Below are 13319 nucleotides of genomic sequence, written 5' to 3'. Positions count from 1 at the left end.
TCACTCTTCAAAGGGAATGGTCGAGAATATCAAGGAGAGCAGCGTGGAAGATACGGCGCAGCTAGGTATACTACGATCTATGCTTGTGGCGAACCTGTGCCAACGCTTTGGTAGGTCATACAACGTCATTCTACTTTGATATTTCGAGGGGTTGATCTAGACGTATGTCGATATGAATACCCGTACCATCCGGGCTTACTGACCGAATCTGGGACAGAAATCGACCCAATGGAGTTGCCATACCTGTGCCAAGACGACGACAACGCCAAGCAATCCATCCACTGGCCGACCTATTTCTATATTGCTACCTCAAACTTTCGTTCTGAGAAGATAATCATCTACTTACTAATGAACAATTGAGAATATAGTCCCCGGATGACATATCCTGAACTCTTCGAACGCATGAAGAGAGACTGACTCGTGAAGGGCGAGCCGACAAATTGCAGATTGTCGTCATGAAGAAGTTGGGCTCGCTTATCAGGAACAAGAAGTTCGTCTCCCAGGAGAAGTCCATGAATTAGTTCCGATTCCGCCTTTGCGTCGCCGTCTACAACGACCTCTGGCCTACTAGTGCATTCTATCCGGCATTCTACCCCATGTACGCGACGGTCTGAGCTTGGATGCAAGTGATGAGTATTAGGCTAGCCGATTCGTCGAGCCTCACAATGCGGACACTACCAGTATAATTGGCCATGAGCAGGAGGTCCGTCATCGTGTTGAAGACAAGAGTCTGAACGGCGATGTCAAAGAGCGTTGAGCTGATCTCAGACGACATGGCCACAAATTCATGGGGTAGAAAGAAGCGTTTGAAACTCAGGACAAGATCTATTAAAATACTACTACCTATGAATACTGTTAAACTATGGCAATATAGACATAATATCTATATGATCTAGGATGGGAAAAACAGGACGAAACCCCAGAAACTCATAAACCCAGTCTATGATCGTTCGTGAGAGTTGACACGCTTGACACATATATCCCTCCTTATCCTCTGATCACAGAATTCGCAGCTCCATTCATATACGATCCAAGACCCGCGGCGGAACGACGGTCGACGTAACCAGGCGCATCGATCTCGAGCGTCTTCGCCTCCTCTAAACACTCCATCACCACATCATAGAGCTGGCCCGATCGTATAGCCTCATATACCACAGTGCTGTACGCGCCGACGCTAGGCGCTAGCCCATCTTCATCGTCCTCCAGCTGCCCGTTGACACGACCCTCTGTCAGGAACGGCACTCCCAGTTCGTTCCTGACATACCGGTACACCCTGCCGGCCGCCCGGCCCAGGTATGGACTCGCGTCCAGCACCCCGTCCTTCTCGCCGACGGGGCTCTCCTTGCCGAGCATATCCCGGGCCCGGAGATCCAGCGCCTGGCACAGTGCCACGAGATGCGCCGCCGCGAGCTGGCTCAGGACGTCGACGGCGTCGAGGGTGTACCGGACGCTAACGAGGGCCAGGCTGTTGATGCCCTGGTTGCCCATCTCGGCGGTCTGGACATGGCTGCCGACGGGGTTGGCGAGGAAGCCCAGCTCGCTGGTAAGGGCCGCGGCCATGATGTCGGTGCCCTTGAAGAGATAGCTGCGCTCCGGGTCGTCGGCGACTAGGTTCGCCGGTAGGCCGCGGTTCGTGGCCGGGTTGACGAGCTCCGTCAGCTGCGAGAAGAGCATGCGCCCGAGGCTCTGGAGGCCCTGTCGCAGCTTCTCCGCCGCCGACGTCACCGCCTTGGCCTGGAAGTTGCCTCCGTGCAGGACCCGGTCCGCCGCGGCGTCGATCAGCGGGTTGTCCGTTACCGAGTTGAGCTCCGTGGTGATCTGGGCGTGCGCGAGCGCGAAGTCCTCGAGCACGGGGCCGACCCACTGGCTCGCGGTGCGGACCGAGTAGCGGTCCTGGCGCAGCTCACCGGCTGCCTGCACGTTGGTCTGGGCCTGGGCCTGGGTCAGCGCGAGCCGTGAGCCCGACAGGAAGGCCAGTATGTTCCGCGCGCTGTCGGCCTGGCCCGGGTGCGGCCGCACACGTGCGATGAAAGGGTCGAACGACTCGTCCGTTCCCAGGAGCGCCTCAACGCTCATGGCCGTCAGCACCTGCGACAGCGCCGCGAGGTTCAGTGACTCGTGCAGAGCCAGTGCGGCCACGCCCGCAGAGACGGCGGTCCCGTTTACGATGGCGAGTCCCTCTTTGGGGCGGACGGAGGTGGGCTCGATGTCGGCCTCCTCTAGTGCCACGTCGGCACGCACGAGGCGTCTATCCCGGTCCCGGGGTCCGCAATATGCGGAGGCGTATTTCTTGCCTTGGAGAACCGCCCCGATGTAGGATAGGGGTTGCAGGTCGCCAGATGCGGAGATGCTGCCGCGGAGTGGCACGAGCGGTACGATGTCCTTGTTGAGCATCTGCAACAGGCCATCGGTGATACGGAGGCGGACTCCTGATGCGCCCGCTGCGAGTGAATTGAGGCGTACCAGCATCGAGGCACGAACCCATGACTCTGGCATCGTCGTAGTGGACGTTTGAGTCACAGGCAGAGCCTGTGTGATTTTGTGACCGTTGATCTTTAAGTGGCCATTAGTCTGTTCGTGGGCCCGGCCGTTGACTACAGACTTTGAGACGTCCGCATGAGGCTGGAGCTTTGGTTCCCCACCCGCTGTGATACCAGCCATGAGGAGATGAAAGAGGCTCTGCTGTAGCTCATCGACGGCTCCGGTCCTGGTGTCAGCACTGCCGCCGAACCCTGTATTGACACCATAGATGACCTCGCCCAGGGCGATCTTCTGTTGTATAATATTGCTGCACTTTTCAACAGCGTTCTCTGCTTCGCGGGTTAGACTGACTTGAGTAAGGTGACGTGACACTGCTACGACATCTGCGATGTTCAAATCGTAACTCGAGATTGAGATTGTTCGCTCAGAGGACTTGGTGTCAGCCCAATGCGCAAGCATTAGCTCTGAGAATATAGAATTTGATGGAGACATGACAATGTGGTCGTGATAATTGACACACCCGGTTTTAAATTTAGTTGTCCTTTTTAGCCACAGAGAGAGGTCGTTGAATTGGGAGCAACGACGTAGTTACTGCCCAGATGCTTTGCGATATGCTCTCAAAAGTATAAAGTTCTCAACTCTTCCCCGCTGACTCTCACACCAGCGATTGTCCCATACACCTCTATCATCGAGGAGCAGGTATGGTTTTCGCCAGAGCAAAACCAGAAAGCCTTCCAGCACTGCTCTTTACCCCCAGACCTAGCACCCGGCATAATCAGCTGGTCTTGACGTTCATTCCTGCGTAAGCAGCCATATGCATAATGATAAGGGTTTCTGACTAAGACGAGGCTGTAGCAAAGCACACTGTCACGATTGACAACTGAGGCCCAGCCATCTTGAACATGAGAGAATGATGATTGGAGTGATTCGCGAGAGCCGAGACGTATTGCAATTCCAATGATAACCCTGCATTATGCAAGAGAAAGTGACGTGGTTAGCAGATTCGTTGTTACTGTGCAGCATACTCTTTCGGGTAGATGCTTGAATTTGTGGCCAATCGTGCAAGTTGGTCTGCGTTTGTTACCAACTTTATACTAGGTTAGGTAATCAATAGGAAGGCGACCATGTATTGGTCCGTGCCCTCTTCCGGTCTTCCCAGGATTGACACATTTAACCTTGATATATGTATTTGGAACTTTGTGTATCACCTTGTGTTGAATGTGGGGGACCGTGGAGGGGACGCATTGAGCTCGCATTTTGATGGGACCGAGATTTGGTGGGTTGGCGGTACAGCCGGGCGGCGTGATCTGTTTACCACTTTTGTCACGTTACACTTGGTCAGATAGCAAACAAGCAGAAGCCTAGATTTTGCGCGCGAAAGCATAAGAGCAGATTTGCTCTTCGGTATCAATTAACGCCACCAATGGGCCCCACAGATCCATCAACGCCGTTTTCCATGCAAGACTCGCTCATCAAATCGAACCTACGATCCGTCTACCTGTCCAATGTACAGTGGAGACCTTCGAACTTAACCAATAAGGCGCGAAACATGCCATACTGCCCACGGCGAGTTTAGCTAGTTAGCCAGACTGCCGCTTGCACCATAGCTCGTAGTACATTGCCCATCGGATGGTTACAAGTCACTCCTTGTTCCTTTTCTTGTTCCTTTTCATGTTCTTTTTCTTGTTCTTGTTTTTACCCTCCTTCCTCTCCAACCTTTGCGATACAGGCGAGCTCTAGTTGCTAGTAGGGAATTTGGGGGGAGGGATTGGAGTAGAACTAATAGGCTTGGGAGTGCCATCGGTGGCCTTGCCCTTTTCAGCCTTCTTCGACCTCTCTTTCTTCGCCTTGGCAGAATCGACGACCTTGGATGGTGTACCGCTAGCAGCAGCAGACAAGGCCGATGCCGAACGGCCGAGACTAGGGGGCGGAATGGGTGTGGCAGTGACTAGTCGTCCTTGCGACTTCTTGGAAGCCTGAGAGCCAGGAACCGCAATGTTCTCCGATTGTACGGCGGGAGCAGGAGCATTTGCCTTGGGCTTTGCAAGAACCTTCTGGGACTGCTTCTTGGACTTTTCGGGAGACTTTGTCTTCTTCTTGGGAGGCGCCTCGTCGTCAGACTCGCTACTGCTAGTGTCACTGGCTGAGCTGGAGGAATCCGCCGGCTGCTTCCGCTTGGCACTGGCATCAGCCTTGTTGGTCAGAACCGAAGGTGGCAATGCGGCAGCATCTGTCATCTCAACGTCGGAGTCTGAGGAGCTCGAGTCAGAGTCTGACTTGTCGGTGGGCTTGCTCAATGGGACCTGGGGCTTCTGTGCAGGAAGGGGAGAAGGCTTCTGTGAAGGTACACCAATTGGGGTAAAACGGGGCTTCAAGTTTTTAGGCTGCTCTCTGGCAGGTCTCTGCTTGCGCACATACTGATCAGTTGCAGTAGAACTGATCTTGCTCGCGCCGCCAAACTCAGCAATACGGCGGAGGTGCACGACGGAGTCAATGGGTCGGTTCACTAGTGTCCCAATTAGTCAATGCATATGTTTCCTTTATGAATCATGAACTCACAAGAATTGTACTTGTCTCCGCCCTTGGATGGGATCAGTAGCTGGATCTGACTGCTGGTGGTGTAGGGCTCCAGATCCAAACCGTAGGCATCGCCTCCGTGGTTGAGAATAGCACCACCAGACTGAGCCTTTGCCAGATCAATCTCCATGTCCTTGATGACGGTGATGGGAAGGGAGGCTGGAGCAGTGAAATACCACACCTGCTTGCCTTGCAGGTTCGACTTGCTTAGAAACTCCGAGACTTCCTTGCCAGGGTTGTCGGTGGCAGCTTTTCGGAGCATGAAGTCAGACTTGTTGAGCCACTCGGGACGGCTACTGCGGTGGCACGATTAGTATGATGAGGAAACGAGCCTCTCAGATAGGTAGAATGGACTTACACATCAGTAGCCTGCGACACGTCAGCGGTTCTAGCAACAGCTTTAGACTGGTCCTCGCTCTCGCTTTCTGATTCCGAGTCGCTGGTAGCTTCGTCGGCGGCCACAGACTTCTTGGGAGGGATGGCGGCGTTGGTCTTCTTGGCCTTGTCTGCGATGACGTCGGCGACTGATGCAAGCTTGGTTTCAGCTCCAGTGTCGCTATCGCTGTCGCTGTCGCTCTCACTGCCGCTAGAGCTGGAGCTGGAGCTATCCTCGCCGCTGCTGGCCTTCAGGGCGGGCGTCTCCTTCTGAGCGGCCTTGGGAGTCGGTTTGGACGTTTTGGCGCCAGGCTCAGACTCAGACTCGGAGTCGGAGCTGGAGGTGGAGTCGTCATCTGAGCTGGAGCTGGCTACAGGCTTCTTTGCACTGGCAGGCGCAGGTGCAGGAGCAGGAGTTTTGGCAGGGTTGCCATTTGACTGAGGCTTGGCGGTAGCAGCTTTCTTTGCTGCGTTCTTGGCTTGGAGCTTCTTCTTTGCAGCTTCCAGGGTGTCTTCGGAGTCGCTGCCGCTTTCGTTTTCGCTGTCGCTGCTGCTGTCGGAGCTGCTCGTGTCGGAGTCCTGCACGCGGGCGGCACTCTTGAAGGTCGAGGCACCCGGCAAGGTGGAAGACTTGGTGGCCTTCTCCTTGATGTTCTTGGCCATGGCGGAGAGAGAGCCGATAGACTTGCTCGGCGCCATCTTGGATGGTTGTCGTCGAGGCAATGTGCGCGTCGGGATGTGCAAGAAATAATGGAGGGGCAGGTGTGCAGCTTTTCCAAGACGTGAATGGTGTCCGCGATGGACGACTTGAGATCAAACGAAATAAGATAAAAATAAAACCGAATAAACTTTTTGGGACACTCATGTCTCACGTCCCATATCCGCTGGGCTTCCTACCATTCGCCATTTTTGATTGGTTCAACACCCCCCTCTGGCTAGAAGATCCACGCGCCAAAGAATTCCGCCCTCCCTATCAGTGGTCAATGGCGCTGCAGACCCGCTAAAAAGTTGGAAAGCAAAGTCCTAAAGTGCTGCTAGCAACGCGACAACGTTGGCAATGGGCATTTTTGGAAAGGCACAATTGCGGGCAAAGAGGAAAGCGAAAGCGAAAGGTCAAAGTGAACTCATGCCGGCTGAGGAACATCCATCAAAGGCTTGTGTCTCTGTGTACTGCACTGTGAGTTGACACGCTGCTACCCTGGACAATGGCTACAAACAAAAGACGGAAGATCGATGCTGCAGAGCAGCCACAAGGTAAGCCTGGTGTTTCACTGTTTTATATAACTCGCCTGTTCATATGTTAATTTAACTCAACCTCTAGCCCAGAGCGCTGTCGCCCGACTGAGGAACCTCCGCAGTCAAGCAGTGCCATCGCCATCTCCTGTGCACACGGAGAGTCCAGGCCAACAAGCACAGAGCATAGCAGCCATTGAATTTCAAGCGTCACCAACGCCTAAAACACCAAAGAAGGCACGGGCTGCAAAAACCACTTCGGCCACGCAAGAAGCATTGCCCCCAGATGACAATCTGCAACCCGAGACAGGCGGTGCAGCGACGCCATATGCACCACGGGGTGACGCCGAGTTTCTTGCAAAGAGTCCACCTCTGCAACAAACCCCGGTCGTTCAGTTTTCCAGCTTTGCCCCCAACAAAAGCAACTTCAAGAAGAAACCCGCCGGCAGGTTGCAGTTGAGACTGTCCGAAGGAGAGGTTCGTCCAGGCTACCCTACCATTCAATTCTTCAATTGCTGACCAACATAGCGTCTGGTTGTTTTGGGCAGTTACGGCATTACTGTCACAAGTGGTGAAATCACTTTCCAAGGTGCTATACTGCGGTCTGGCATCAAGACAAGATGGGTCCACGCACCACACTGCCATGCCTTACCTGTCATCAGGTGTCCAGAAGAAGCAACAATAGAACTGCAGCCATGTGCCGCCGCCCAGGGCCTGAGGCAATTAGGCAAGCTATCACCCCTCTTTCGCAAATTATGGAATGAGTCCTCAACAATGGGAGATGCTACCAGCGGAGATTCCACATTTACTATTGTGAGTGGCATAATGCTTGCGTCCCAGCATGCTCTAATTGTCTGTATAGTTGTATACCTCTGCCGACGGCCCTAGGAAGGTACTGCTTGCGGATCTGAAGTCTCCGCCGGAATGGAATCGCGAAATCGACAAGCTGCTCATGGCCTCCCGCTCCAAACCCTTGTCTGTTATCGTCACGGGCCCAAAGTCAGCGGGCAAATCCACTTTCGGCAGGCTGCTCTCTAACCAACTCTCAACTGATAGGTCGGATAAGCGGAAGACCAATTCCATTGCAGTTCTTGATCTCGACCCAGGGCAACCCGAGTATGGTCCGCCAGGCCAAATCTCACTTGTAAAGGTCGCTGTACCGAATCTGAGCCCATCATTTTGCCGGCCCCAACCAATGTCCACGACTGGCTCTGACGTCAGTGTAATACGTTCACACACGCTGGCATCTGTGTCACCCGCGTCAGATCCAGATCTCTATTTAGCAGCTGTGACTGACCTCATAACTCATTACCGTAACAGACTTGCCAGTTCTTGTCTGATTGTTAATACTCCAGGTTGGATTCAAGGGACGGGCCTAGACTTGCTCACATCTGTCATCGGATTGGTACGGCCCAGCCACGTCATCTACATGGCATCCGGCCCTCTCGACGTCATCGAAACCCTTCAAAGCAGCTTCAAGAACGGACTGCTCACTACACTCCCGTCGCAAACCACTCAATACACAACGAGAACCGCTGCACACTTGCGTACCATGCAGACCATGTCGTATTTCCATAGTGAGATCCAAGCAGGTGTGCAAATGTGGAATGTGAAACCACTATCCGCGATTCCACCTTGGCAAGTGCAATATTCAGGTCCAACGCCTGGGATACTGGGTATTATGTGTTATGACTACCAATCACCAGCCAACATTATGGCAGATGCTATCAATGGAACGATACTGGCAATGGTCGAGATTGAAAGCCTCTCCGCTATTCTTACCACATCCAATGAAGTGGACGACTCGCTAGAGGCTGGAAATATGGGCATGGACGATGATAAGGCCGATTCTCTAAATAATGTGCTTGCCGACATAGTCACACACACACCAGAGAACATTCCATTGATTCGGTCTGGGATAACCCTCGATCCGAAACATTCCCATACGATCGGTCTAGCCTTACTTCGTGGTGTTGACAAGGTTAATCAAGTCTTTCACATCTTGAGTCCCGTGCCCGACAAGCAAATCAAACAAATCTACGAAAAGGGAAACCATATTGTTCTAGTTAGTGGAAAGCTTGACCCTCCAAGCTGGGCCTACACGGAGGATTTGTACAATCAGACCTCCAATGCCAGCGAGGATACCGTTGATGAACAGATGGACATCATAGAAGAAGACGAAGCACTAGATTCAGATCACGAAACGACCAACGAAGATCTCGACTCAGCATCAATGCCGACACCATGGATCGAAGTGCTTCGTGCCAACCAGAAACGTGGCACCGGGTCTCAGGTTTGGAGAGTCCGACGAGATTTGGGCCGGAACAACGCAAACTAAGATGGACGACTTCTAAAAGCCAACGTGATAGTTCGTGCTTACTAAGAAATACTAGTGCAACCTGTGAAAAAATGACAATGTCATCGGTAGCTGAACTAAGTACCGCATACATGCGTTGTTACAGACCCCAAGCATACGGCAATCAACTCATCCTAATAAAAGGTGGCATGACGTCTCACATGCCGGTGTTGCCCAAAGGCGAATATATTGCATCTGGCCGCCCAAATCGCACCATCACTGGTTGCCGAACGAGAACCTGACAGTTTTCCCCATCAAAAGATGGTTTTTATCGCTTGTCCTTCACTCCAACGCCCAAAGCTACTGTACTTCGCTATTGTACAGTTAGAACTTTAGTAATTAAGCTGATGTACCCCATAGCAATTACGAGTAATAGTAATGAGACCCTTTCAACATATGAGGTCGCCTTGAGTGCTATATCGCAACAATGTGTAGAGCGACACGCTAGCTAGGCTAGTGCTTGCAGGCACGCCCGCGCCATTTAGTGTCTTGAGGTTATGCGTTGTAGCGCCCTGTGCCCAGAAATTCTAATGTCCCGTTGTCAACATGATAATTTAGCAAGATCCTGCGACGTGGTTACTTCAAACTAAGGGTGCTTCGACTCCATGGCAGCAATATCTCAAGGCGGTATGTTAAGTGTCGAAGAAGAGTATCGACGCGTACCCACGTCGGAGATGGCAACTGAGGCTCTGTCCTGGACAACCGAGTGACTCATTCCGGTGGTTGAACCAGCTGCAAACTACACTCGTCCCAGGGTCATAACACCCTGAGCAGACTGAACAATGTCTCGCCTTAGCGGCGAAACTCTTGACGAGTATAAATGGGGGTTTTCTTCTTCTCCAGACCTTCTTGATTCAATTTCACACGAAGGCATCTGAATAGAAAAACCCGCGGGTTAACCGCCTGTGATGGGTTCGACAATTGCGTCCGACGACGAAAACCAGTCGCTTACTATCTCTGAATTCAATCGCCTTCTCCAATGTTGTGCTAAATATAAACAGCACTCTCTTAAAACATCACGGGATGATCATATACCGCTGCTCATCTCGGGCTGTCAGACTCCCAGCATCGTCTTGCTCGGTGACTCGATGATCGAGCGGATGCAAACCACCAGGACCACACCAGGTTTACACTCGTGGCCATCAGAGACATTCCTGGATGATGCATCGCTTAAGAACTTGACTCTGACCTCTGGTGCGGAGATTGAACGCCTCCAGGGCGTCTTGAATGCCGGAGTCGGTGGCGACAAATACGAGAACATCCTTTATCGCCTTCTTGGCGATCCGGCACGTCAACTGCGTGGTCTGACGGACGTCTTGTCGCAGAACAACATTACACTCTGGGTCATACATGCCGGCACCAATAATCTGCGTTCTAAGCGTGGCCTTTCGGACGAAAGTGTTGATCTTATGCGCCTCTTGTTGCAGGCTGTGTTACGAATCTCCAAACCGGGAACAAATATTTTGGTGACGGGACTGTTCTACCGCACGGATATACTAGACCGACTTGTTAGTGATGCGAATGCGAAGCTGAAATTGTTGGTCCGATCCATGAATGGGAGGTCGGAGAAGAAAAGGATTGTGTTCGTCCCGCCGCCGACGTCGGTTGGAGGAGAGCATCTCGAGGATCACGTGCATTTGAATACGGAAGGGTACCGTTTGTGGATTGAGTATCTCCTTCCAAAGGTGTCAAGCCACTCACGATCGATTTTGGAGAACTGATAAAGCACTCAAGGCATGGCATGGCCAAATGGGAACTGAGCTGCGGCAATGAGAGCGTTAGAAGAAAACACCCTCGCACCCATGTGAAATCAGCTACGGCTGAGGATTGCCTGCTCTGCAGCTCTGTCGGGCACTCTCCGTCACAACAGAAAGCACTGTTCTGGTCAAATTATCCCATGAGTTCGCAACCAAGTTTCTATCCTCATTTAATATTTTAATGTAGCTTATTAATTAAGAGAGTTTAGAGCTAGAGCAGGGGTGCCCGCGACAGCACCGTACTATAAATCGGTTGTTAATGGCCAAACGCTATAGATTATGGCATAAAATAGCTGAAACTCCAAAGAAGTGCTACCAGAAAGTGTTGATATCTCCCTACGCAAAAGCAGGAGGAAGAAAAGTGCCTCAAGCCCAGCTACCTCCAAACACATCAAATAAGCACTGGAGCTCCCGCCTCGGAGCCTCACGACGGACAGTAATTTCTTAACAGTCGTGTAAGCCGCTTTAGCTGGTTCGACAGATTTTACCTTTAGTGCGTGAGGGGTTCCCGTTTCAACCTGTTTTATGAAAAAAAAAAAAAAAAAAAAAAAAAAAAAACTAGTACTCTTATACAAATATGGAGCGTGGGTCCTCGAAGGCCCGAGCCTGAGATGTACGAACCCCGGAAATAGAAGGTCTTGAACCGGGCGGAACGGCGCTGGGCAAGTTTATAACGTTCATTTGGAACGTGGTGAAGCCGCAGCCTTATGGGACGCACAACGAGGTATGCTTCTGCGGCAAGAGCCAAAACAATAGACACACAACCGTGCCCCGTTTTGATCCAAGCACACTGATGATCGAGCTGACATGCTACATTGGGGGAAGGCTTACGATGCGGAAAAGGTAGGACATTCTGCATAGTCGCTCCGAACCGAACTACTCGAAAAGGTCATATACAATGCGCATATTTCGACCATCTGTGTAACGCAATAACTAGTGCAAGCAATCGGCCTGCCGCCCGAACTACTGTCTCGCTCCAACCAAAAGTTTGCGTATGCGAGAATTAGCGCCGCGATTAGAAATAAGTTCCAAATTACACAACCAATTAATCATATTATGCGTAGGCCAACACTGTCATTGCTCTCATCTGGTTGGTTCAACGGCTTTGTGTTTTTCTTTTCTCAGTAGACCAGCAATGGGCTATAGCCTACCTGTTCCCTATCATCCCCAATTTCGGTGCTTTAAGATATGGTCACTGGTCTCTGCAATCAGCACTTTGCTGACCTCATGATGACTACTGGTAGCCTGAACTTCCAACGGCTTTGGTAATTACAAGGTTTAGTACACCTTTCTACTTTTGGTGCTGGTTGGCAGCTCATGGGTGACGTATCTAGCGAGTCATCCGTCACGAGACCAATAATTCTGAGGAGGCCGTGGCGGGCGAGGGTAAGGCCTTTGGAACCTCAAGACCGACAAGGGTATCGTGATTCGAGAGACGAGCACATCGACGGGCCAGGCCTGGACATTCATATTGATTCGCCTCTAATTATTCTACAGTGTCACTATGAAGAGTGAAACACAAAAGTGACACGCAATCAAGCGGTCTTCCTCACAGACACCATATCCCTTGAACAAACAAAAGTGGCTAAATCACGCACCAAGTTAGGACAAACCCAATCTGGCGCTCACTTGCAAGTAAAAGTCGACGCCATGTACGCACACTCATAAGTTATTAGGCCCGGGCAATGATCTCTCACGTAGTTACTCTTGCCGTCGCCATACGACTTGTTCCCGTATCGGAAGACGATATTGATCTTGTCCTTGTCGGTAGTCTCCGTCACGTTCTGGATCTTCACTTCTTGATCCAAACCTTCGAAGCTTAGATTGTCACCAGCGCTGACCCCCCACGGATCTTGGGCATGTAGGGTCTTGCAGGTTGCGTTGTAGACCCAGAAGACGCATTCCAGAGAGTCCATGTTGGAAGTATCGCATTTGTAGGAGCCTGTGCATAAGTTGGGATCATCTTGGTTCACGCAAAATGAGTTGTTGGCAGTGTTGACGACGTCATAGGCGTTGCCACTGTAGGAAGGCATGGCAGATGTCACGGGTGAGAGGAGGATGACGACGACGACGAGCAGAGAGAGAAGACGGCTCTGAAGAGTAGCTCTCATGATGTCCATTTGGCAGATGACCAAATATGCGAGCTTCTTGAAGATAGTAAGATTGAAATTTTGGAAAAGCTGGCTCGCGTCCAATCACTTTCTCGGGGCAGAGATCACTGTTGGCGAGCTGGCTATATAGGGTCTTGAGAAGCACACTGCTCATTTGTTTGCGTTGCACCGTGGCAGATTAGACGCGACGATTCCCAGTCGTACGAAGACAAGTCTCACACGAATTTGCCTCATCGTGTGCCAGAGCATAACTGCCATTGGATTGCTGGACTAGGGTGCGTTCGTGGGTGTTTCTTCGCACGTGGTTGCATGTTTCATCAGACGGCGGTCCCGACTGTGATTTTGGTGGTTCGAGGCCACGTGCTGAACAACGAACTGAAGAAACCGCAGTGTCAGGCTTTGCAGTATTAAAGGATTCATCTTGGTACA

General features: G+C 51.7%; 5 protein-coding genes across 5 annotated transcripts; 2 read left to right on the top strand and 3 right to left on the bottom strand.

The window, feature by feature from the left end:
* Positions 1-987: 987 nt before the first annotated feature.
* BKA67DRAFT_519716 (L-Aspartase-like protein) lies at positions 988-2973 on the bottom strand (the record flags this gene model as incomplete). Its single annotated transcript, XM_046098124.1, has 1 exon — positions 988-2973. The coding sequence occupies one exon, from the start codon at positions 2971-2973 to the stop codon at positions 988-990; it is 1986 nt and encodes a 661-aa protein (XP_045957442.1).
* Positions 2974-4041: 1068 nt separating this feature from the next.
* On the bottom strand, positions 4042-6265 carry BKA67DRAFT_310470 (DNA-directed RNA polymerase I subunit RPA34.5-domain-containing protein). Its single transcript, XM_046096140.1, has 3 exons — positions 5417-6265; positions 5041-5354; positions 4042-4987 (listed from the first exon to the last, which is right to left on the bottom strand). The coding sequence occupies exons 1-3, from the start codon at positions 6130-6132 to the stop codon at positions 4218-4220; spliced, it is 1800 nt and encodes a 599-aa protein (XP_045957441.1). The 5' UTR covers positions 6133-6265; the 3' UTR covers positions 4042-4217.
* A 373-nt stretch (positions 6266-6638) lies between these two features.
* BKA67DRAFT_593177 (uncharacterized protein) lies at positions 6639-9004 on the top strand (the record flags this gene model as incomplete). Its single annotated transcript, XM_046104917.1, has 4 exons — positions 6639-6687; positions 6755-7143; positions 7195-7479; positions 7529-9004. The coding sequence occupies 4 exons, from the start codon at positions 6639-6641 to the stop codon at positions 9002-9004; spliced, it is 2199 nt and encodes a 732-aa protein (XP_045957440.1).
* Positions 9005-9547: 543 nt separating this feature from the next.
* BKA67DRAFT_568735 (SGNH hydrolase-type esterase domain-containing protein) lies at positions 9548-11062 on the top strand. The gene has a single exon (XM_046103054.1). The coding sequence runs from the start codon at positions 9931-9933 to the stop codon at positions 10741-10743; it is 813 nt and encodes a 270-aa protein (XP_045957439.1). The 5' UTR covers positions 9548-9930; the 3' UTR covers positions 10744-11062.
* Positions 11063-12308: 1246 nt separating this feature from the next.
* BKA67DRAFT_310458 (uncharacterized protein) lies at positions 12309-12994 on the bottom strand. Its single transcript, XM_046096139.1, has one exon. The coding sequence runs from the start codon at positions 12897-12899 to the stop codon at positions 12405-12407; it is 495 nt and encodes a 164-aa protein (XP_045957438.1). The 5' UTR covers positions 12900-12994; the 3' UTR covers positions 12309-12404.
* Positions 12995-13319: the final 325 nt, after the last annotated feature.

Source organism: Truncatella angustata (assembly GCF_020726525.1).
Source record: "Truncatella angustata strain MPI-SDFR-AT-0073 chromosome Unknown BKA67scaffold_5, whole genome shotgun sequence".
Taxonomy (NCBI): Eukaryota; Fungi; Ascomycota; class Sordariomycetes; order Amphisphaeriales; family Sporocadaceae; genus Truncatella; species Truncatella angustata.
This window is presented reverse-complemented; position numbering and strand designations above follow the sequence as displayed.

Bases quoted from the DNA above. Each gene is read 5' to 3' on its own strand.
- BKA67DRAFT_310470 (XM_046096140.1), bottom strand. From the start codon at position 6,132: ATGGCGCCGAGCAAGTCTATCGGCTCTCTCTCCGCCATGGCCAAGAAC. The intron at 5,355-5,416 runs GTAAGTCCATTC...GTGCCACCGCAG, and splicing joins GTGTCGCAGGCTACTGATGT to TAGCCGTCCCGAGTGGCTCA. The intron at 4,988-5,040 runs GTGAGTTCATGA...TTGGGACACTAG, and splicing joins CGGAGACAAGTACAATTCTT to TGAACCGACCCATTGACTCC.
- BKA67DRAFT_568735 (XM_046103054.1), top strand. From the start codon at position 9,931: ATGGGTTCGACAATTGCGTCCGACGACGAAAACCAGTCGCTTACTATC.
- BKA67DRAFT_310458 (XM_046096139.1), bottom strand. From the start codon at position 12,899: ATGGACATCATGAGAGCTACTCTTCAGAGCCGTCTTCTCTCTCTGCTC.